The sequence below is a fragment of the Mytilus trossulus genome, chromosome 3 (assembly GCF_036588685.1).
Source record: "Mytilus trossulus isolate FHL-02 chromosome 3, PNRI_Mtr1.1.1.hap1, whole genome shotgun sequence".
Lineage (NCBI taxonomy): Eukaryota > Metazoa > Mollusca > Bivalvia > Mytilida > Mytilidae > Mytilus > Mytilus trossulus.
This window is the reverse complement of record NC_086375.1, coordinates 77,338,175-77,360,366: the sequence shown is the minus strand read 5'-3', so window position 1 is coordinate 77,360,366 and position 22,192 is coordinate 77,338,175. Positions and strand designations below refer to the sequence as shown.

General features: G+C 30.9%; 1 protein-coding gene across 10 annotated transcripts in view; it reads left to right on the top strand.

The window, feature by feature from the left end:
• LOC134712484 (leucine-rich repeat and calponin homology domain-containing protein 2-like) overlaps positions 1-22,192 on the top strand; it is a 54,288-nt gene that overhangs the window by 20,988 nt on the left and 11,108 nt on the right. For 2 of the 10 annotated variants that reach the window (XM_063574069.1, XM_063574067.1), the window contains exons 3-16: positions 2,458-2,587; positions 5,954-6,059; positions 6,491-6,627; positions 7,095-7,225; positions 9,064-9,190; positions 10,610-11,416; positions 12,911-13,113; positions 13,799-13,948; positions 15,120-15,161; positions 16,068-16,151; positions 17,517-17,654; positions 18,673-18,988; positions 19,862-19,960; positions 20,385-20,451. In XM_063574069.1, the coding sequence (XP_063430139.1) occupies positions 2,458-2,587; positions 5,954-6,059; positions 6,491-6,627; positions 7,095-7,225; positions 9,064-9,190; positions 10,610-11,416; positions 12,911-13,113; positions 13,799-13,948; positions 15,120-15,161; positions 16,068-16,151; positions 17,517-17,654; positions 18,673-18,988; positions 19,862-19,960; positions 20,385-20,451 (2,537 nt within the window). The remainder of the gene's footprint in view (positions 1-2,457; positions 2,588-5,953; positions 6,060-6,490; positions 6,628-7,094; positions 7,226-9,063; positions 9,191-10,609; positions 11,417-12,910; positions 13,114-13,798; positions 13,949-15,119; positions 15,162-16,067; positions 16,152-17,516; positions 17,655-18,672; positions 18,989-19,861; positions 19,961-20,384; positions 20,452-22,192) is intronic. The other 8 variants (XM_063574076.1, XM_063574072.1, XM_063574077.1 and 5 more) reach the window with 8 other exon arrangements.

The window sequence follows — 22,192 nt, the reverse complement described above, 5'->3', positions numbered from 1 at the left end:
GGGGGGGGGGGGCTGGTTGTTGGAACACACCCTTTTTTATGCATTTCAATGGGGACATATAGTTGGAACCCCCCCCCCCCTTTTGTCCTGGGTTGTGACCCACCCCACCCCCTTTTTAAAATGACTGGATCCGCCCCCTCACATTTATGATTTACCAGTATAACTGAACATAAACTTTACATCCAGTCTTTATTTATTCTTTCATGCAATGACTTCTATTTTGGACTCTCTAGAAAGCAACATAAACATCCATTACAATTTGTCCACATTTGTCATATTAAATGCTTCAACCATACATCTAATTCTATAGTTGGATTCAATAAGTAAAGCAAACTACATATCTAAAGAGATTATGATAGCAGGTATTGTGGATCTCAGATCTGAGGGCTAGTGTAACATCACTGGTTATCAGTTTGTCATTAATATAAGAATAAGGAGTTTTGGTATGATTGCTAAAGAGCTGATAAGGTAAAATGACAAGTATGAGAGCAAAATTAATGCAGGTTACTAAGGCCCTCAAACCCAGTCAGAAAATACTTGTCCAAACGGTGTGCTTAAGCTAGTTCATACAAGTTCAACGAAACTTAAGCTAGTTCATACAAGTTCAACGAAACGGACACCAGACTTAACTTCAAAAGAACACACACAGATGAACCAAAATTATTAACAAACACTCAAGACTAACAAAGCGATTTTATTTTCTGAAAAATAATTGCTGTCTTGTAGTAGAACATGCTATATAAAGACCAGGATTACTGTACATGATAGTTAAATTCAGCTAAGAATAATTTAATAAGATGATATATAAAGACAATTATTACATGTACCTGATGGTTATATACAAGAACTTTACATAATACATTGTATATATTTTGACCTAAAGCTGTTGTTGATACACAAGGTTAATCAGTGAAGGTGATGGTTGATAAAGTGCTAATGGAGAGGTTGATAATTTATAGATGATTGTTTTTCTATGTTACATTCTAAGTGTGAAGGATGTTTTCATGTCAGTCGAAAGGTGTTAATTAAACCTGTGTTTATATACGCCCACATGTCACATATAAATATTGTTCCTGATATAATGTATTCCATCAATATTTATTGGAGAGACATAATAAGAAATGGTATTACACTTCAAAGTAAACTTTAATATTAACCTAGTAAGAGAAAGAGGAAAAGGTCATTCTGGGTATATTTATGACCCCACAACAAAGTTTGATCTATTATCTCCCTCGTTCCATCCTTACTTCATTTTGTCATTCCGCAAGTTAAACAGTTATACAGATCTTGCTTTACAATTTTCCTATCTCTTTTGAGTCATTTTTGTCTGGAAGAAATTTTCTGATAATTTGAAATGCTGGTGCAAAAATTAGCCTTCCAGCAAAGTTAATCTGTTCTATTTGTATATGATTTTGTTATTTTCTTATAAACCATTTACTTTGAGATATCAGAATGAAATTGACAGATGAAGTTTCTATTGATTTCTTAACACCATTCTTATACTACACTAGATTTAGAATCTGAATTCTGCCTTGGAGGATTTGTTTCTGTCATAAGTGGAATAATACATTGTTCATGTTGTTAAGAATAAACAAATTTTGAGCATCAACTATATACTTAGCTGGTCTTCTACTTCTTTCAAATTTAACTTTGGATTTCAATGGTATATGGCAAAGACAGTTTTGGAATAGACTGGTTTAAAGTTTAACTGCAAGATATGTGGTCACTTTTGAACTGTTTAGATATTGTATGATAAAGAAATAGTAGTTTATTCTAATTATGGTGACTGTTCAGACCTATGCCCAATAACATAAATACTAAACCCAGTACTTCATTTTGAACACATATTTATAGCTTTTCTCATCACTTTGTGTTGAAAATGTTTTAACTACTGGGCCAAGTTCATTATAGATAGAGATAATTGTAAGCAGCAAGAATGTTCAGTAAACTAAGATCTACAAACACATCACCATCATCAAAACACAATTTTGTCATGAATCCATCTGTGTCCTTCGTTTATGATATGCATATAGAGTATAGACCAAGGTGAGTAACACAGGCTCTTTAGAGCCTCTAGTTTGTTGATATCATTACATGTTGAATAGTTCTTCAATGTTGTGGATTGAGACATCAAATGTATTAGTCTACCAGTTTGAGATATGTGTTGTCAAGGCAAATGTGCAAGATCTGGTTTCCACTGTCAAATCTTAGAAGTGAATGTTGAGATATATCATGTATATTGTACTTATTTCTCTACAAAGATCATATGACTTTCAATATATTAAAAACAAATTTTCTTATTTGTTCTGCATGTAAATATTTTGAGAAAACAAAATCTCCTTTGTTGTACTTACTCCTCATCAATTACATTATACACATATCAACAAAAAAAACATAATTCTGTGCAGTTTTGTTTGTTTGTTGGTTTTACTTATTTGCCCTATATTTCTTTTTCAGTCGAAACCAGTTAGTAGTTATACCTCCCTTTATTTGTGAGCTTGTGTCTTTAGAAGTGTTGATAGCTAGTCATAATAAATTGATATCATTACCTGAAGAAATGGGAGTTTTAGACAAATTAATGGAAATAGTAAGTACTGATATTCTAATTTGTAATAAAAAAATTAAAGAAATGTCATTGAAGTTGTACCTAATACAGGTATGTTGGGGGGAAAAATCAGGACTTTTATTATTCTTCAATTCTTTACTAGTCCTATGTCTTAAGCCAATAGAATCTAACAAAAAAATCAGATAGTTCTAGGACTAAATAATTAACAGAGACTGATTTTGATGAAAGAGGTGAATTAAATTATTATCATTATTATAGTATAAAGATGTAAGGAAGGCCTGGACAAGTACATACCAAGAAATATTGTATTTAACTAGTCATGCAGTTTTCAACCCAGATACCGGAATCTTCTCAGAAAAATTGCACTCCTTCTATTATTGAATTGTTTGAGAAATATGTTCAGACTTAGAAACTATTGATTTTTGGGTCCATAGGTCAAAGGTCAAGGTTATTATAACTGATTTCTTTTTTAAGATGAAAAACTCAGGTTTGAACTGATGGAAAGTATTATTTCCCCCCTAGCATATTTAAACAGATTTTCATTACATGCTATATATACTGCTATAAAAAGGTAATAAGTTTCTGAAATAATGAAATTGATTTTCTGTTTCACAAGGTTTTTCACTTTCAGTGCTTAAATTAAATACTGTATCACTTATTCACTTTAACCACTTAGAGTCCTAATCCCAATGACAAGTGTTTATTAAAATCAAAGGTAATGGGACAAAGATAGCAGTTATTGATAGAACAACACATTTTTATTAAAATTCCATGTTTCATTGACATTCCTGTTTGTATAAGTAAGCTACATGTACAATCTATTTGAATTAAGTGTAAGTTATGTTGACAAAAGAGTGGATTTTTCACTTAACATCCATGTAGATATTAAAGTATGCATAATGAATTGTAAGTCCTGGGTTAAACATGATATTATTGTCAAACTTACCAATAACATCATTGAGGGCAAGATAATGGTATGCTGAAGCAGCATTGATGGAAACAGTGTGAAATTCTCATATAAAGTTTTATATTTAGCTTAATGTTAAACTAGAATGTCAGTAGCAAATTAGTAGCCTTAGAAAAATAAGGATGTAATGATAAAGGTCAATTTAACCTTGCAAAAGGCCACTATCAACACCTCAAAGAGTTGCTGCAGGGTTACTAAATTGCAAAGAGCCTGGCACTATCTACACCAGCAATTTAATTTGTCCACTTTCTGGTCAGACTTAACTGCAAATTTATACATCCAAAATAGAATTTATACATCCAAAATAGCCTAACAGTTTCTCCACTTTAGCAGATTATTATCATGGTAAACTGACCACCTTTAGTTTTGCATTGAGCTGCATTTTTCACTTGACTGACTTTATTTATGTCTAATATTCAATTTGATTTAAATACTCAACTTTTTCAGATTCTATTTTTGTCGAGCCTGCGACTTTTGTCGCAGAAAGCTCAACATAGGGATAGTGTTCCGGCGGCAGAGGCAGTGTTAGCTCACTTCTTAAAAGCTTTATATTTTAGAAGGTGGGAGACCTGGATGCTTCATACTTTGTATACGGATGCCTCATGTTACGAAGTTTCGGTCAGTCACATGTCCAATGTCCTTGACCTCATTTTCATGGTTCAGTGACTACTTGAAAAAAAAGTTAAGATTTTTTGTAATGTTAAATTCTCTCTTATTATAAGTAATAGGATAACTATATTTGGTATGTGCGTACCTTGCAAGGTCCGTCCTTTTGCCCGCCAGACAGTTTTCACTTGACCTTGACCTCATTTCATGGACAAGGTTAAGTTTTGGTGGTCAAGTCCATATCTCAGATACTATAAGCAATAGGTCTAGTATATTCAGTGTTTGGAAGCACTGTAAGGTGTACATGTCCAACTGGCAGGTGTCATCTGACCTTGACCTCATTTTCATGGTTCAGTGGTTATAGTTAAGTTTTTGTGTTTTGGTCTTTTTTTCTTATACTGTATGCAATAGGCAGGGTTGGCAAAAACCCGGGTTTTATGAGTATTGCCCAGCCCAGTGGGAAATACTGGGAAAACCCGGGTTTTACTGGGTTTTAGTGGGTAATACTGGGAAATACTGGGTAATATAACATACTTGTCTGAATTTTAAAGAGAATTCAGTGATAAACACAAATGTAATACATTGAATAAGATATTTATACCCTATTTTGTTTGTTTAGCATTTGTCTAGATGGGGAAACTGTAAATATAAAGCAAAACAATATTTTTCTTCAAATAAATATAACTCCTATATTAAGAATTAACAATTACTTGTAAGAAAAATTAAATTTAAATAATGTCACTAATTAATTAGTAATTATTCAGATTAGAACACAGATTTGTTTATAAATGTAACAATAATAAGCTTTTATAATTCTATAAGTTTTATTGGCATGACCCCTCAGGGTGTTTATTTAGCAATATGAATGTATGACAAATAAAATTAACAAGTCACTCACTGCAATAAAATGCATGTTTCAAGGTTTGGATTATAAAAACAATGCTTGGTAATTAAAAAGGTATCTTTTAATGTACAAATCTTCTATTTTGCCTACATATAGAATTAAAAGAGAGAGAATGAAATTGACATTTCAATCTTCTAGAAATGACTGTCAATGGCTATCTGTATAAAAAGTATATATTTAGCTGTAATACTATGAAACTGTACCAAGTCTTTACTATTTAGTGTTAAAATAAGCATAGAAAATCATATTGCCCAGTATTGCCCACTATTACCAATTTCTGTGAGTATTGCCCAGCCCGGGAAAACCCAGGTTTTCCCACCCGGGAATTCCCGGGTGGGTAATACTTTGCCAACCCTGGCAATAGGTCTTCTATATTTTGTGTATGGAATGGTTGTAAGGTGTACAGGTCTACCTGGCAGGTTTCATATGACCTTGACCTCATTTTCATGGTTCAGTGGTCAAAGTTAAGTTTTTGAGTTTTGGCCTTTTTTTCTAATATTATATGCAATAGGTGAACCAAATTTGGTGTATGGAAATATTTCATGATCTACATGTCAGTCGCGCAGGTTTTATTTGACCTTGACCTAATTTTTAAGGTTCATTTCTCAGTGTTAAGCTTTTGTGTTTTGGTCTGTTTTTCTTAAACTATAAGCAATAAGTCAATTTTATTTGTTGTATGGAAGAATTGTTACCTGTACATGCATACCTAGCATGGTTCATTTGACCTTGACCTCATTTTCATGGTTCAAAGGTCAATGTTTAGTTTTCTTGGTTTATGTTAAGTTTATGTGACAGTTGTAATAAAGCTTTATTATTAGGACTATTAACATAATATCAATGATTAGTAAAGAAGGCGAGACATTTCAGTGTGTGTACTCTTGTTTTAATAATCAAATGTTTTCTTTTACAGGATGTTAGTTGCAATGAAATATCCCAGCTCCCCCCACAGATTGGTGATCTCAAATCATTAAAGTCGTTAAATGTTCGGAGAAATATGTTAATAGAATTACCCATAGGTAAGATATCAATAATAAATGTTCACGTAAAATAATATGAGACACATACTTTAATTATGCTTTAAAAGAGTAAGAAAATGGGAATAAAAGAATAAACAAACTAAAAAACAAATAACAGATGCGCATGAAAAACATATAACCTCACATAACATCAAAAAATTTATGGAAAAATTACCACACATATATAAATTTGTATTGAATTCATAGATCAACACAAAAAAACAAACATCTGAAACCAAGACAAAATATTACAAATTCAGCAATCTCAATCTGTACTACACATTACAAGGTAGAGAGAGTCATAAGTAAAAAGCATATTATTGTTACATGGCATTAAAAAAAGTACTTTTACACAATACAAATTGTTATTTTGATTTTCTGATATCATGTATTTTGTATATTTATTTATATATATTTTGATATTGTTGCAGAACTCAGCAAATTAAGTTTACGAAAATTAGATTTTTCAAATAATAGAATATCAGTAATACCAACAGCATTTAGAAAAATTGAAACATTAGAGGAAATTCTGTTGGATAGTAACCCATTAACAATGCCACCTGCACATGTAAGTACAATCAAACATAGTGAACAAAAAATGTTCACAATAGTTATATTTTATGCATCAATTGTTATGAAATGTTATAATTCAACTTACAAAAATACTGTATAAAAAATCCATTCAAGCTTTTGAAAAATGTGTCTTCCAAGTAAATGACTTTATTTCCAAAATCCTAACATCTTTTCCCTTTTCCCTTTTCTTTTGATTGTTATTTTGGAGAAGGGGTTCTATGCAACATTTTAGTTTGGAAAAGCATAGATGTCACACTGGTGAGAGAAAAAAAGAGCAATATATCTATTTATAGCATATTCAGAAAAAGCAATGGTGATACAAGGCTAAAATATGAAGTCTAGGTCTTTACCATGCTCTACCTGACAATGAGTAAAAATGTTTAGTTAGATCTTGGTTAATTTTCTCATAACTTGTGGATTGTGATCTCATATAATATCCATTATATCAATTCTAAATTACAGTTATGTACAAAAGGAAAGAAACACATTATGAAATATTTACAAATAGAAGCAATAAAAGAGGACCGTAGAAGAGGTGTTCTAAATGAAGCAGAAATGAAACGTCTCGTCAGAAAGTCTCTTCCAGTAACACAGTAAGTTTTTCAGGAAGATTTTGGAAATCTACACATTTCACTAAAACATTTCTTTTACTAAAAATATAAAGCCTTGAAATTATAGAAAATAAAAAAATTAAATGGCAAAAAATATAGAAATCTACACATTTCACTAAAACATTTCTTTTACTAAAAATATAAAGCCTTGAAATTATAGAAAATAAAAAAAATAAATGGCAAAAAATATTGAAATCTACACATTTCACTCAAACATTTCTTTTACTTATTATATAGCCTTGAAAATAATAGATGATACAAAGTTAAAACGCAGAAAAATATAAAATGTCGGTTTTTGAATTCAAATTAATATAAGAAGATGTGTTATGATTGCTAATGAGACAACTCTCTACAAGAGACCAAATGACACAGAAATGAACAACTATAGGTCACTGTACATTATATTCAACTCTCATGTTGAGAATAATATACATTATTGTATAGCAATATAATATTTCCCATTGAAAGTAACCAAAAGTTAGCGTGCAATAAATTCCAATATTGCACTAGTGCAATAAATCTTCAAAATTCATGACGTCATCGACGACAAAATCCTAGTTTAAACAAATTTTTACTTTCAAATATTATATTGCTATACAATAAAAGGGTTATTGCATGAATATTGGGGAATATTATCCCTCGTAGAACATATATTGCACTCCCAAGCTCGTGCAATATAAAATTCTACTCGGGACAATATTCCCCAATATTCATGCAATAACCCTATATTACAAATCTTTCTCAATTATATGTTCTTAAATGTTTTTTTGTAAATGTTTACCTGATGGTAAATATTATTTTGGCTGTATCAATTGTTACTTTGGCTATTTCTGTACATACATAAAATAAGATAATTCTTGTTTGTTTTTTTTTGTTAGTTTTTTTTTGGAGGGGGGGGGGGGGCTTTAAAATATCCTCTTTAAAGTCACACTGTATCATCTAGTAGTTAACCTTTTTTGTGACGTTATACCGATATTAAAAAAAAAAAAAATGATTTTTTTTTCAAACATTTTTTATTATTGAGAAATTACACTAGGCAAAATGTGCTTTATCAATTAAATAATTTGACCATGCTGGTTGAACTAATGACCTTTATTACCAATATAGCTCATACCTGGGTGTTTATATCAATCAATTGTGTAGATATGGTTCTGCATTGATTTATTTACTGGAAATGTTTGTTTTCACTGCATTTATAAAGCTTCGGATCAATCAATATTCTAGGAAATCAAATATTGGTTCAATGTCACTGGGTGTAATTGCATATTTATATATAAATAAAAGGAGATGTGGTGAAAACATCAATATTATTGATAAATCAAACCAGCAATGAAAACTTAAAAACAAATTTATCTAAAGGTAGACAAATGGTCTTCAATGATAGACGGGTTTCTTAGTAAAATTTCAAACCCATCATTTTAATAGATAAATTGTGAATGAATTGAAAACAGAATTCCAAATTTTTGAATTAACAAAAAGAAAAACACAAAAGGCTTTAACCATCTGATGATACTACTTATTTTGGAGACTAACATTGTTGTGGCGTTATGCCAACTATTTCCACCTTCCATTCTTTATATCAACCATCTATAAGTTAAATAATGCTATAAATGTTCCTTAGAAATGCTTGTTGTTATTGAATGCTAGCTCAAAATACTTGTTTTTTTTTCTAATTCAGACATGATTTCATCGAAGTCGTCTAGAAGACCATTAGAATATGAATATTGAGTTATAAATATATATGTATATATAAGAGACTGTGTTACTAGTGACTATAGCTGTTTGTATTTATATTGTAAAAGTTTGTTTTAATATTACAGAACATCTGATGAATTCAGAAACATCTTGGAATCTCCTGAGAAATGGAAACGTCACACAGTTCTCAGTAGTGATTCAGGCTACAGTACAACAGATAGTATAGAGAAATGTGGATGGTCAGCCTCAGATGTATGTACAAAATGGGAAAACAAGACAATATTATATATACATTCAGCTGCCAAAATAACTTTAATTTACAAAACAACTGCTACTACTACTCTCTAACAATTAAAAAAAGAATGCACATATCCTGTATAAAATCTCAGTGGAAATGATGTGCATGGTCACATGCACAGTTTCTTGTCATCACAAGCTGTGCTGCAGCAAAACTACAATTATTAATTACTTTCATCTTAAAAGAAATATGTGATAGTAGTTATACAAATTCAAAATGTTCTCTCAGTTTGCATGACTATTAGTTCTTTTCAAGCATGTTATTGTGTTTGTTCTTTTGTTGAATGCTACTTCAAAAATATTATTTAACTTATAAAATAAATTTATATCTTTTGAAAAACCCACATCAAATAAATAAACAAATTGACAGATTTGACATCAAATTTAATAATTAAGTTCCATTTGAAGAGCATGGTAAGACTCACTATGCCTATAGTATGCACTTCTGTGATTCTGTCATACCCTCTTTTTTAAATTGGAAAACTGTTTATGAATTATAAATTGTAAGAAATCATTTCAAATTAAATTAGTTAAAAGCTATCCCTAATTTCATCTTCACTTGGTAAGGTAAATTGTGTTACTGTTTGCAAAGTAATACTCAAGTTCCTGAAGCTTTATTGGTCTTGAATAATGGCACCAGGCTATATAAAGCATCTAAGTTTGGAAAATGTCATATAATTGTTAGTAAAACACAACTATGTATGTAACCATCGTAAATATACCTTAAGTTCAGGCATCTTAAGTAAGATAATAACTGAAAAAAAATAAAAATTCAGTGTGTTTAAAAGCTTGATAACATATCAATATCTATTCTAAAATAGTAATATAATGCTATGTGATGGATAACCCTCAATGAAATTGGCTTAAAATAAAAGTTACCTGCAATTGGTGTCTTCAATATTGTAAACAAATGTACATATTAACTGGTTATAAATGCCGTGCAGTTAGCTTTTCATTGTTGTGACTGGAAAGGTATTCATATATGAAAAGTTTGTAAATTTAAAGTTTTGCAAGAATAAGTTACTTAAAGACTGAAGTCTATATATCTTGAAAAAACTTAAAAGTGGGGAGCTGTAGGCAAGCTAAATTTTGGTTAAGAAAACAATGTATGGCAAGGATAACCTATCAATAGAAAGTACACCTCACAACATTTTTTGCACAAAGTGCCTTTCAACACAACATGGATTTTTTTCTGGAACTTATTCTTGCATTATACAATTTCCTAAAAGATTGATAGAAATTTTATAACTATATCAAACTTTGAAATAGAAAGTAGAACTTTGCCATGAATGAATACCTTTTCAGTGTTGTATTTGATGTAGCTTTCCATTCTGTGTATGCATGCTTCTTTATTTCTACTTGTTCCTCTAACAGGCTAACAGTGATTTGGATAGAGCCAATATGCTTGCCTTACGCTCAGCTGAAATGCTTAAGGATCACAGAGTTCCAATTAATGGTCACATGCAGTCGCCTCCACAGGTGTATCCCAGAAAATCAGAAAATAGCCCATCGTCATACCCAGAGTCAGTGAAACCAAGTGTTCCTCAAAATACCTATGGGCAATATGGCAATAATTATAAAGATAGTACTGGTCATATTAACAATACAGATTATCAAAGCAATAATGTAAATGGACCTGTGATGTATCGATCTAACTCAAATTCATCAAATGAAAATCAAAATTACAACCAGAATACCTATAGTAACTCTCCAGTTTATTCACAGTCTAGTGCTATTTATTCACAGAATAAAGAAGTTACAAGTCCAACTTCCAGTAGACAGCAACCTCAATACTCTTCCCAATCACCCAATAACCAACAGCAGTATGGACAGTATACGACTAACAATGGCCAGCGCTCAGAATCAAAATATACAACACCACTGTCTCCTACACAAAGTAGATATACCAACTCACCAAACACCTTTCAGTACACATCACAAGTAAATCTGGGACAGAATGTTAACTGTAGGGTGAAACCGTCTCCTGTTGTCACTAATCAACAGTATAGTCCAGAGGCAAGTCCTACTTCTCCAAGGACACCTAAAACTCCAACGCCAGGATACTATCAATCTGGACAAGTGTATTCTCCAACCTATGGAGGTTACTCAACGGGATCCAATTCACCTAATGCACCAATAACACCAGGGACTCCTAAAGACATGGAGAATGAAATATCAAGGGTCAGTGTGCCATTTTTGTATAAATTCAGGCTGATTTTGCATTGAATAGTATAATATCGAGGAAACACATTTGAATAAATACCCAAGTTTGCTTTATGCTTTACTTCTCATATTATGATTGACACTTGGATGTATTTATTGAATTTTCTACAACATTTAAAATTCTGAGCATAATACAATGTATAAGGAATTTTAAAAAACACTTAAACTCTGCATTGTATTGAAATCTGCTTTGTTGGCTTGGATTAATTTTGAAAATGTTGACTTAAACTTTAATATTGGAAATATCAATGATTTCAAGGTCAATAGAAAAATAATTAGATAAATGGATAAATTGGCGAAAAACTATTTATTGATGATCTCTTGATAAATCTGAATCGTCACTAGAATCGAAATCATCAGTTTATATTTTTTGGGTATTTTGGTATGTTTTTATAGTTCATGTCCAACAATGAAACAAACAAGAGTTAAAGTAATACACCTAATTATTGTTTGCGAGTATGAGTTGTTTGCATGGATGGTATTTCATCAAATTTTGCATCAGTATTATACTTTTAAGTTCTTTTTCTTTTCATTTTCTTACTTTTAAGTTGTTTGTTTATGTTGTATTTGTTGACTATATTCCTGTTGGTCAATGATAAGGTGGTGAGTATGGTTACAACACATTATAGATACAAGTTTTGATGGCATTGAATGTGAAAAATATGGAACATGATATTACTGCTCTTTTATCTGTTTCTATGATACTCAATAAAAACAAAGACTTGTTTGTTAGCTAATGCTGATAAAATCAGAGCTATATAAAACTTGGCAATGATAAAACAAGAAAATAATAAATGCAAAATCTGAAAATTTGTTTTTTTCTGTCTATAATTTTGGATTATCTCAAAACTTGAAGAAACTTTACAATAAGAACTTGACTAAGATTATGAAAACTAGAAAGACATTCAGCTATGGGTATTCAATAGGAACAGTAAAATTAACCTTGTCATAAATTTATGCCATACCCATATTACTGTGTAAAATCTTTATTAACTACCTTTTCATACTAATGGAATATTATATATGTCAAGTTTAAAAACAGTATTTAATCAAATGGATTTTCATTTCTTTCTGTAACTGAAATATAAAATATGGGTGTTTCACTTATGTTATAAGAGAATAAAATGAACATTTTGTTTAAATATTTCAATAGGATTTTTGCTATTTGAAGGATTTCTTCTTATGGAAGTGAACTTCAAAATTCCCTTACTCCTACATTCAACTTTCTATATTGCACTTTGAACAAGTAAAACAATAAATCAAATTGAAAAGTATTAATGAATTTTTACCATTCAAAGCTTTACTTGATTTTCTGAGAAATTGTTTTAAGTAACCCAGCTGAAAAGTTATATGATATCCGACCTGTAAGTTTGAGATTATAGATAAGACTCCCAACATATGATATGTAGATCCAATAAAAACACCCTATAACTAATTTTAATTTCTCACTAGGAATTACAAAGACAACAGGCTGACTATAATAGGAAGAAACAACAAGCAGAACAAATAAGAATGCAACATGAAGAAGAATGTAGAAGACAAGAAGAGGAAGAAGATAAAGAAAAAAGAAGACGTGCGGCCCACAGAGTACAGGAGGAACAAAGAATGTTATTAGAAAGACAAATGGAAGAAGAGAGACAGAGGGAGGAATCAAGGTTTGTAAAGGGAAAACAATAAATTGTTCAAATATTTTTGATGTGAAAATCTATTTTTTATGTGTTTTAAAAAGAGTTGCAAAGATTAAATCTGTAGATAAAAAGGCTAACATCAGTCTTATTGCAGATGAATTTTGAAAAATAAGTGTTCTTCAAATATTTTAAGAGAATTTATTTGCCCTGGAAATGTAGATGATATTGAAAATCAACTCTTGTATCTGTATTCCTCATCAGAGTCCAAATAACTTTGTTTGAATGGTTTTACATGGCCCAAAAAAACTTACTGATCAGTGTGAACCAAGACTGTGTGTTGAAAGTAGTACTTTGACCTATAATTATTTAATTTTTACACATTGTAACTTGGAGGGCGAGTTGTCTCTATGGCACTCATACCACAACTTTTAATTTTATGTATGTGTGTAAAAGGTTTACATTTGCAGTTGCTGATGAGTTTATATATTATTGTCAATGGACATTGACTTCATGAAGCATTCTTATTTTCAATTATATTTGAATAATTAAACAGGACTACAATAATTCAATTAAACAATTCATACTTGGTAAAGAACCCTATTTACAATAGGTTTCAGTGCAAGCAGCACCCATTGAAAAAGAAGTTTAACACAATTTGATTTGAATATTTCTATAATGTATACCGCTTTTAATACAATTTTATCTTTCTTAGATTACAAGAAGAAAGAAGACAGCAGGAAGAAGCTCACCGAAAAGAGGAACACAGGAAAAGAGAAGAAATCAGATCATTGGAAGACCAAAAGAGAAAAGAAGAAGAACATAAACAAAAACAAGAGGCCCAACAATACAAAGTGGAAAATAAGTATGTTCAAATCTCAACTTCATATTGTTTTCATTTTATACCAGGTTATCACAAACACGACATTTTAAATTAATAAATGTAAGGTAACTACAATTTGAATAGACATATTTGTGATGGTAATTTCATTTTGCAGAAATTTGAAAGAATGCATTCTTTTCTATCTGCAATGGCCTGCCTCTTGTGTCTTTGTAAAGCTTTTGAATACTAATCCGCTGATTAACTAATACAGTTTGTCTGTATAACATATGAAAAATTACATGAAACACCTTAAACACATATTTCATTGTTGTATACCTGTTTTATTTTGTAATGTCAAAACTTCATCGAAAGATGATTTGATAATTTTGCAAGAATGTGTATTTATTATATGACTTTTGTCTGTCGCTCATGTCAGTAACACATTGCATGTCATGTTTTCTTCTTTTTCCCAAATTCATAGAAACATGAGATTGAAGTATGAATTCATTATTACTAATTTATATCATCCAAGTGCAAGTAATAGCAATGCTTGCATGAAATGAAATGAAGAAAAATATGTCTGCTTAAATAAATTGCTTTTGTATCTAGGTATAACTCGTCATACATCATGGACAGCTTTAATGCATGGCTTAGGTAAACACAAAAGAGTGAATTTGCATTGAAAAAAATCATGTATTTGCACAATAGATACTACTGAAAAGATGGAAAACAACCTAAATATTTTCACTCCTTTTATTTTCTTTTCAAAGGATTATTAGCAAAAATTGAACTACCTGAAATTCTTCTATGAAATCACACAGATTAATTGTAAATTTTTAGATTGTTCTGAATTATTTTTTTAGAAAATGACCATTTCAAAGTTTAATATTTCTTCTTTGGAAAATAATATAACATGATTGACATGGTCCTTGCCTCGACAAGACTGACAGTTAATGCAGGTTAATTCATACTCCACATGCTGTTTGGTCTTATTGATGAAAAGTTTACAGGAATTGTGTGTTTCAAATTGACATGCTGTCTTAAATGCAATTCTAAACATCCTGTCAGTGGTAATCTATTGGAGTTAAATGTCACTTTTGAGGGAATCTGTCCTTTGAGCAGACAGTAGGGTATTTAAAGCTTTGAATGATGTTTTGATTTTGTGTGCTGAAATGCAATCTGCTTCAATCATTTTGTTTTTCACATCTGCAAGGAAATTGAAACCACGCTCAAGAACACTAGACAATGTTATAAGGTATGATTTGTAGATGGAATGGCTTAACACACGAGTTGGGTTTAGATAACAGCTTTTTTTCTGCATGTGTTTTCTTCACGTTGGTTAATTGGTAACATTGTAGTATCATTTCCATCGGTCATTCATATTTCATTCTCATTGTGTGCAGATAGACTTAACTTATATCACTTGCATAACATTTTTGTGAGTTTCTAAAAGTTAGATTTTTTTCTGTCTTTCAAATGAAGCACAAGTATGTGAACCTGCTTTTAAAAAAAGAGTGGAAAAATGGTAATTTCATTAAAAATCTCTTTTCAGATGGACCTTAATGAACTTCTTCAAGAAGGCTAATGAAAATTAAACTTATATCTTCTCTCCTTGTACAGATCATTCTCCTATTTAATATTATATATTTTATGTGCAAAAGTGCATTGTGGTTATAACCTCAAACATTGTAAATACTTGTATATAATGAACCTTATATCAGTGTGGCTGTCTAGTTCTTGCTTTAAACTATCCCTTAAATAACCGGCTGTCCAGTTCTTGCTTAAGACTTTCCCTTAAATAACCTATGTTAAGTTCTTGATCCTGGTATATTTTGATAAGTAAGGTGAGTTATTGATATAAGTCAGTCTCCTTGTAAACCATTAATACTTATACATACTGTTGATTTTTTCATCACTTCCGATCATACCTCGTGTGAAGGGTGCCAATTCTCTGAAATTTACAAAGACCATCGAACTTTGTCAAAATTCAGGAAATAATAAATATAGTTAACTTATTTTGGTATTTTTTGGACCATTGTATTTTATTTTTACAATGATCCAAAGATTTAAATGGGAATTGGCACCAACCTATTTGACAGGAGCCATCTGCTTGCTAGTATCTATTGTTGCATGAGGACTGTAGCATGCTGTTTATTTACAGTTATGGGCATAACCAAGGTTGGCATGACAGACCAGGGATCAGATATAATGGACATACTGCAGAATCCTTTGGCATGCAATATAGGTACTGTCTCTGAGGAGGGTTTCAATGAATAACAAATAATTACTTGTAAATAGTTTGACTACAGATACTGTATTGCTGAATCAAACAGATATTTATTGTTTACCTGAAAAATATTGAAAGGTTTCAAGGCTTTGATGCATATTATATATTTCTCAAACTTCACAAATTTTCATAGTAAACTGAATGCATTGATGCAGCGTCTGTACATGATTTAAATGTCCTTGTGCCTGCTAGAAGTAGATATATTAACTATTCACTCAGTGACTAATTTGTGTGTGTGTGATCAACTCATAAGTTGTTATAACCTTATTATGGAAACAGTAAACTTGAATGGTTTTAATTTTAATGAAGAAATGATGACAAATACACCATATTGTTCCTTGCATTTGTGCATTTACACTTAACTCACAGGGAATGTTGACAAATCAAATAACATCTGAGTAAAGTAATTACTATTTTCCCTCTAGATTAATTGTTTGACTTGTTATGTCAGAATGCAGCAAGTTGTAATAATACTTCTAAATGTAACTCATTGTTTTAAATTAACATGTACATGTTGTATGAGTAAAATCTATAAGTTTGCTGTGTTTTTATGGATGTTGTAATCTGGATGTATTTCTTAAGTTTCTCTTTTTGGTTGTTTTCACTCTTATACTAATTATGTTTCAGTTCTTACTATTTAGTTCTTGCCTCCTTCACTGAGTGATTTGACTTGCTTCTTTATGCTACATTGTATGTAAACCACCCTGGATGCCTGCCCATTTAACTCAGCTGTTGCTTTGCTTAAGCTTTCAATCAGAATACAAATTTCTGCATTATATTTAGCAGTTTCACTCAGAAATTATTGATAAAGAGGATCTTTATGTAAAAAATATATATTAGAATTTTTGGATATTTACTTGACTATTAAAAATTAGTATGGCAGATGCATTTTTTTCCAAATTGTTAATTGAAAATGATAATGTCAAATACATGTATTTTCAGACGAAAAAAATTGAGAAAGCTTTACAACAAACTATTCAATTTCAGTGGATCAGAACTTATCTGTTCATGTAAAATCATATTTATTTTTGCTTCAAAAAGTCAATAAACCACAGTCTCAAACATTTTTTTTTAAACTCCTATAAAAGACAATATAAGATAATTAGCTTTTCTGTGGTACATGTTTTGAAATATAACCACTTTTAAAGTGTTTAGCACATGGTTATATATATGAATTATAAATATTCTCATGATTAAAGCATTTGATTTTAACATTTTGTGGTGTTTGAGAATTTAACAAATTTTTGCATGCTAATTTTTTGATAATGGATAATAATCACACCCGTATTTGGACGGTCCATGATTGTTGGTTGTATCTTGCAGAAAACCAGGTATCAAAACGTCAAGTCTCAACAAGGAGGACAAGAAACCTTCAAATTCTACTCAGTACCGGAGAACTGTCTCGGACACAGCGAAAAAACTTCAACAGCCTGCTAATAAAAAATCAAACGTTGTAAAAAAGTAAATACCAACATTCAGTTCATTGATTGAAACTTGCTGTAATGGTGTAGTCACTTGGTGGAATAGCTTAATAGACTTCTTATGTTTCAAAAAGATTGCTTTTGATAAGGGTTGTTATGGATGCTCTGAAAAAAGTGATCGTGATCAAGATAGCAAAGATTTTATAACATACATAATATGGGTTCATGTTTGAGTAAGAGTTGTGAATCAAAATTCAATAACAATCTGTTTTAGGCATTCATAAAATACTTGTATTGGAACTATATAAAACTGTCTACTAAAAATGTCCTGTAATGACAAATATCTGCTGGATTGAGTTATAAATTTTGGACTTCAGATGATTTCAGTAGAAATAATTGGTTACCATATTTTTCCTAAAACTGGTAAATGCGAAGAAATAACATTGCCGGTTTGCAAAAAGGTTTCTGAACAGCTTTGCAATTTTCGATTTTTTAGTTTCACTCAAGATATCATCAGCAAGTTTCAAGTAAAAGTATAATGTCTCATCCAATATTAACAAAGAAGTTCCAGGGTGGTCAAATGTGTGATTTTCACTTGCTTCCTTTAACAGCTAGGAGTGCATTCTAATACATTGGTTTGATTTAACTAGATAGATAACATATATAGTTCAGTCTGATAGAATACACATCAAAATTAGTAGTAGTTAAGCCAGATATATCAAGAAATTATAGTCAAACATTTATGGCTAATGAAGGATAATGGAATGGATACCTAATAAGTTTAAGAATTTTTAAAATGGAATGAAATTTTTAGTATAGGTTTTATATTCATAACTACATTTTATACCTTTCATTTTCATTATGGGAAGTTTTACTATTTTTTGCTTGTTGTCAGTTTTAATTTTCCAAATTTTTATTCTTTTTCACTCCCTAATATTATTTCCTCTTTTAATTTCCTCAGTTCTTTTAACACTGTTGTCTTTGTTTATATGTTTTTATGTTCTTTGATAGTACACGTTTTGTTGTAAAAATAGCTATTTGACATATTCCATTTGCAGTGGACCACTTAGCCCTTCTTCATCGAGTCCTTCTACACCATTGATATCACCAAGTCCAAGCCCAAGGTCATCAGTTAGTTCTGCAGGACCAAGTCCAGCTTCTTCAATAACTTCTTTGAATAAGGACCCTAAGAGTGCTGGTGGTTCTATACCAAGAAGGCCAAGGACAATTGATAAAAATCCTGCTCCATCCACACGGCCATCACATGGAAACGTGTCTCGACCGTCTACAACGTCAACCTTGCAATCTAGTCGTACAACATCACGGACAACAGGAGTGACAAATAGTGCTGTGAAAAAGAATCATGTGACACCTGTTAGTAATATACTTTCAGTATCAATATTAAAAATCTGTGTTTGAAAAATGTATGTTTAGAATGCATATCAGAAAAATATTTGACTAAACATTGGTGTTTCCTCTGTTTTTATGGGCATGTTCATTGAAATTTGCCTGAAGGCATATTTTTCTTTCTGTTATGGTATCCTCTTACTTTTTTGTAAAATCAAAATTGTCTATATAGTGAAAACATGTGGTGCAAATGTTTTACTGCATACACATTTCTTTGGAATGATAATTGGGAATCCCTCTACAAGAGTTGTCACTGGTTCTAATAAATTGATTATTTATTATTGTTTGTTGGTAGCTGTGTTATATAGTATACTGATATAGTTATTACATTTTGTATTATAGTCACTGATTTGTCCTTTAGGGAGTTTGGTGTTTTTTGCACATCTTTCATAGACTCAGTTTAATTTATTTATATTTTTTCTGAAACTACAACAATGAAGAGCTTGATGTTTTGTGGTTTTGTCTATTGATTTATTATGTTGTTTGTCTAACATCTTTAATTGATTGATTGATTTGTGTTTAACACCACTTTCAGCACTTCAGTGTGATATTTCTTCAAAGTTATTTTGTACTGTTGAAGAAAGCTGGAGTGCCAGGAGAACCATTGGCTTTTGTTAGGCAAATTTACAAATTCTAGTCAACAAAATTTGAAGACCTGCCACCTGCAGGATTTAAACTCAAAACCTCAGTTGAACTTCATTTGAACTTTTGTGGATAGATGTTTCATTTGCAATCAATCCACATATCCTAATTTTATATAAATTAGATAATACAATTAGAAAGAGTTTTGATGATCGATCAATGTGGAACCTAAAAACTCATTATACATTACTGTTGCAGGAAGAAGAATTCCGACAGAAACACCAACAAATGAAAACACAAACACAAGTGGAATCCCAGAAAGCCAAAAGTCAATTAGAATCATCAACATCTAGACAGGTAAGGTGTATTGTTTTAGGAAAACTAGCGCTGAAAATGTGTAAATGATAAATATTTTTGACACATTGGTATGGCAGTATAGTATGAAAATCAAAACATGCATCAACATCTCATCTTGTGAAATCAGAACATTGTCAGACAAAGGCTCAAAGATGAAATCAAAAGTCAGTTAAAAAAAAGAAATATAAAACTGTTGCCTCCTACACTTTAATATTTCAGCTATGAAAGAGTTGTTCTTCAGAACTAAACATATATTATTTTTGTTAAGTATAAGATGAAAAATAGAACATTCATTTTATTCTATGGTTTTCGATGATATTAATGCTACCATATCATCTTTTAAGTGTTGTTAAGATGTGTGTTAACAGAAAAAAAATACAAAAGAATAAATCATGTTTTAATATCATTTTATTCTTATTTCCAGAGAACTTCAATGTCAACTACAGTGCCAAGGTCTACAAACTCTACCCTCAGTAAAAGAGGTGGAACAGGTATATAGAATGTATTAATGGGATAGTCTTTTTATTGTGATTATCTATAGAGATAAGCAATAATGGAGTTAAGGGTAATGATTGAGAATGTAGTTATGCTCAGATATTTGAAAAATGTAGTAAACATGAAAATATAATATTTATTAGCTCACCTGACCTGAAAGGTCAAGTGAGCTTTTCTCATCATTTAGCATCTGTCATTTGTGGTCGTTAACTTTTACAAAAATCTTCATCTCTGAAACTAATAGCCCAAATTTAACCAAACTTTGCCACAATCATCACTAGGGTATTTAGTTTTAAAAATGTGTCTGATGACCCTGCCTGCCAACCAACATGGCGGACATGGCTAAAAATAGAACATAGGGGTAAAATGCAGATTTTGGCTTATATCTCTGAAACCAAAAAGCATTTAAAGCAAATCTGACATTTGGTAAAATTGTTCATCTGAAGTCGATTTCACCAAAAAAAAGGCATTGTTGGGTTGCTACCCCTGAATTAGTAATTTTCAGGAAAATTATATATAAAAAAAACAAGAAATGAAAAACAGTCTAATATATATATATATATGTAGGACTCTAAAGTGCGTTGGTACTCTAAAGTGCGATGGTCACGCTAAAGTGCGATGGTCTACGCTAAAGTACGATGGTGTATCACGCTAAAGTGGGATGGTAGACGTTTGTTTGCCAAAGTACGATGTTATATCACGCTAAAGAACGATAGACCAAAAAAAGGGTAATGTTTAAGGACTTCAAACATCAAAGAACATGGATAAATAGTGTTTTTGCAAAACTAGTATGCTAAGGTTATATAACATTTGTGATAAGCTTTATAATTACCGGTAGACTTAAGTGATTGTTTTTAGATCAAGAAGAACGACCGCGTAATTATTGCTAAAATGATAATTTAGGTGTGACAAAAATCCAAGTATTTTGTTTATGATTTGTTTTTAAGTTCGGGCCGGTATCAAATATTTTTCCATAATAACTTAAGATGGCGTAACTTGCCGTTCACATAGTCAATCACTAAATAAATGTGAACATCTCCCCTGAAAGTCGTCATTTTTTAACTGAATGAGGTCGTTGTTTTTCTCGTTTGTATTGATACATTGTCTTATCGGGGCCTTTTATAGCTGACTATGCAGTATGGGCTTTGCTCATTGTTGAAGGCCGTACGGTGACCTATTATAGAAGTTAATGTCTGTGTCATTTTGGTTATTTGTGGATAGTTGTCTCATTGGCAATCATACCCCATTTTCTTATTTATATTTTACATTTAAAATACGAAATTCGTTCATTGTGTGACATTTATTTGTTTAAAAAAATCTCAATTTAAATGAGAAAGAAATGCAATGTTCTCCGAGCTTTCTCCTTTTTCGCAGCGAGTGCAAATAAAATGTAAAAACTAATGTTTTAGCTGGCAATTTATGATTTACACATGAAAAAAATGTAAAATAGAGGTACATATTTTTGTAACTTGTTATAAATTAATGTCTCTGATTTTACCGACTTTACTTTTTCAATAAAATCGACAATATTTTAAAAAACAGGGGCCGCAACGTAAACTGCAACATAAACAATGATTCTGATGTATCCGTTAGCTTCTATTAGAAACAAGATAAAGGATACTTATGCACTTTAAGTTAATTTTTTGTTAATCATATATTCCACAATTTTCTTTCGGCATGTTCATTTTAGTGTTTGTTTTTAAAATACACGTCATAATCCAAAGCACGTTTATGACG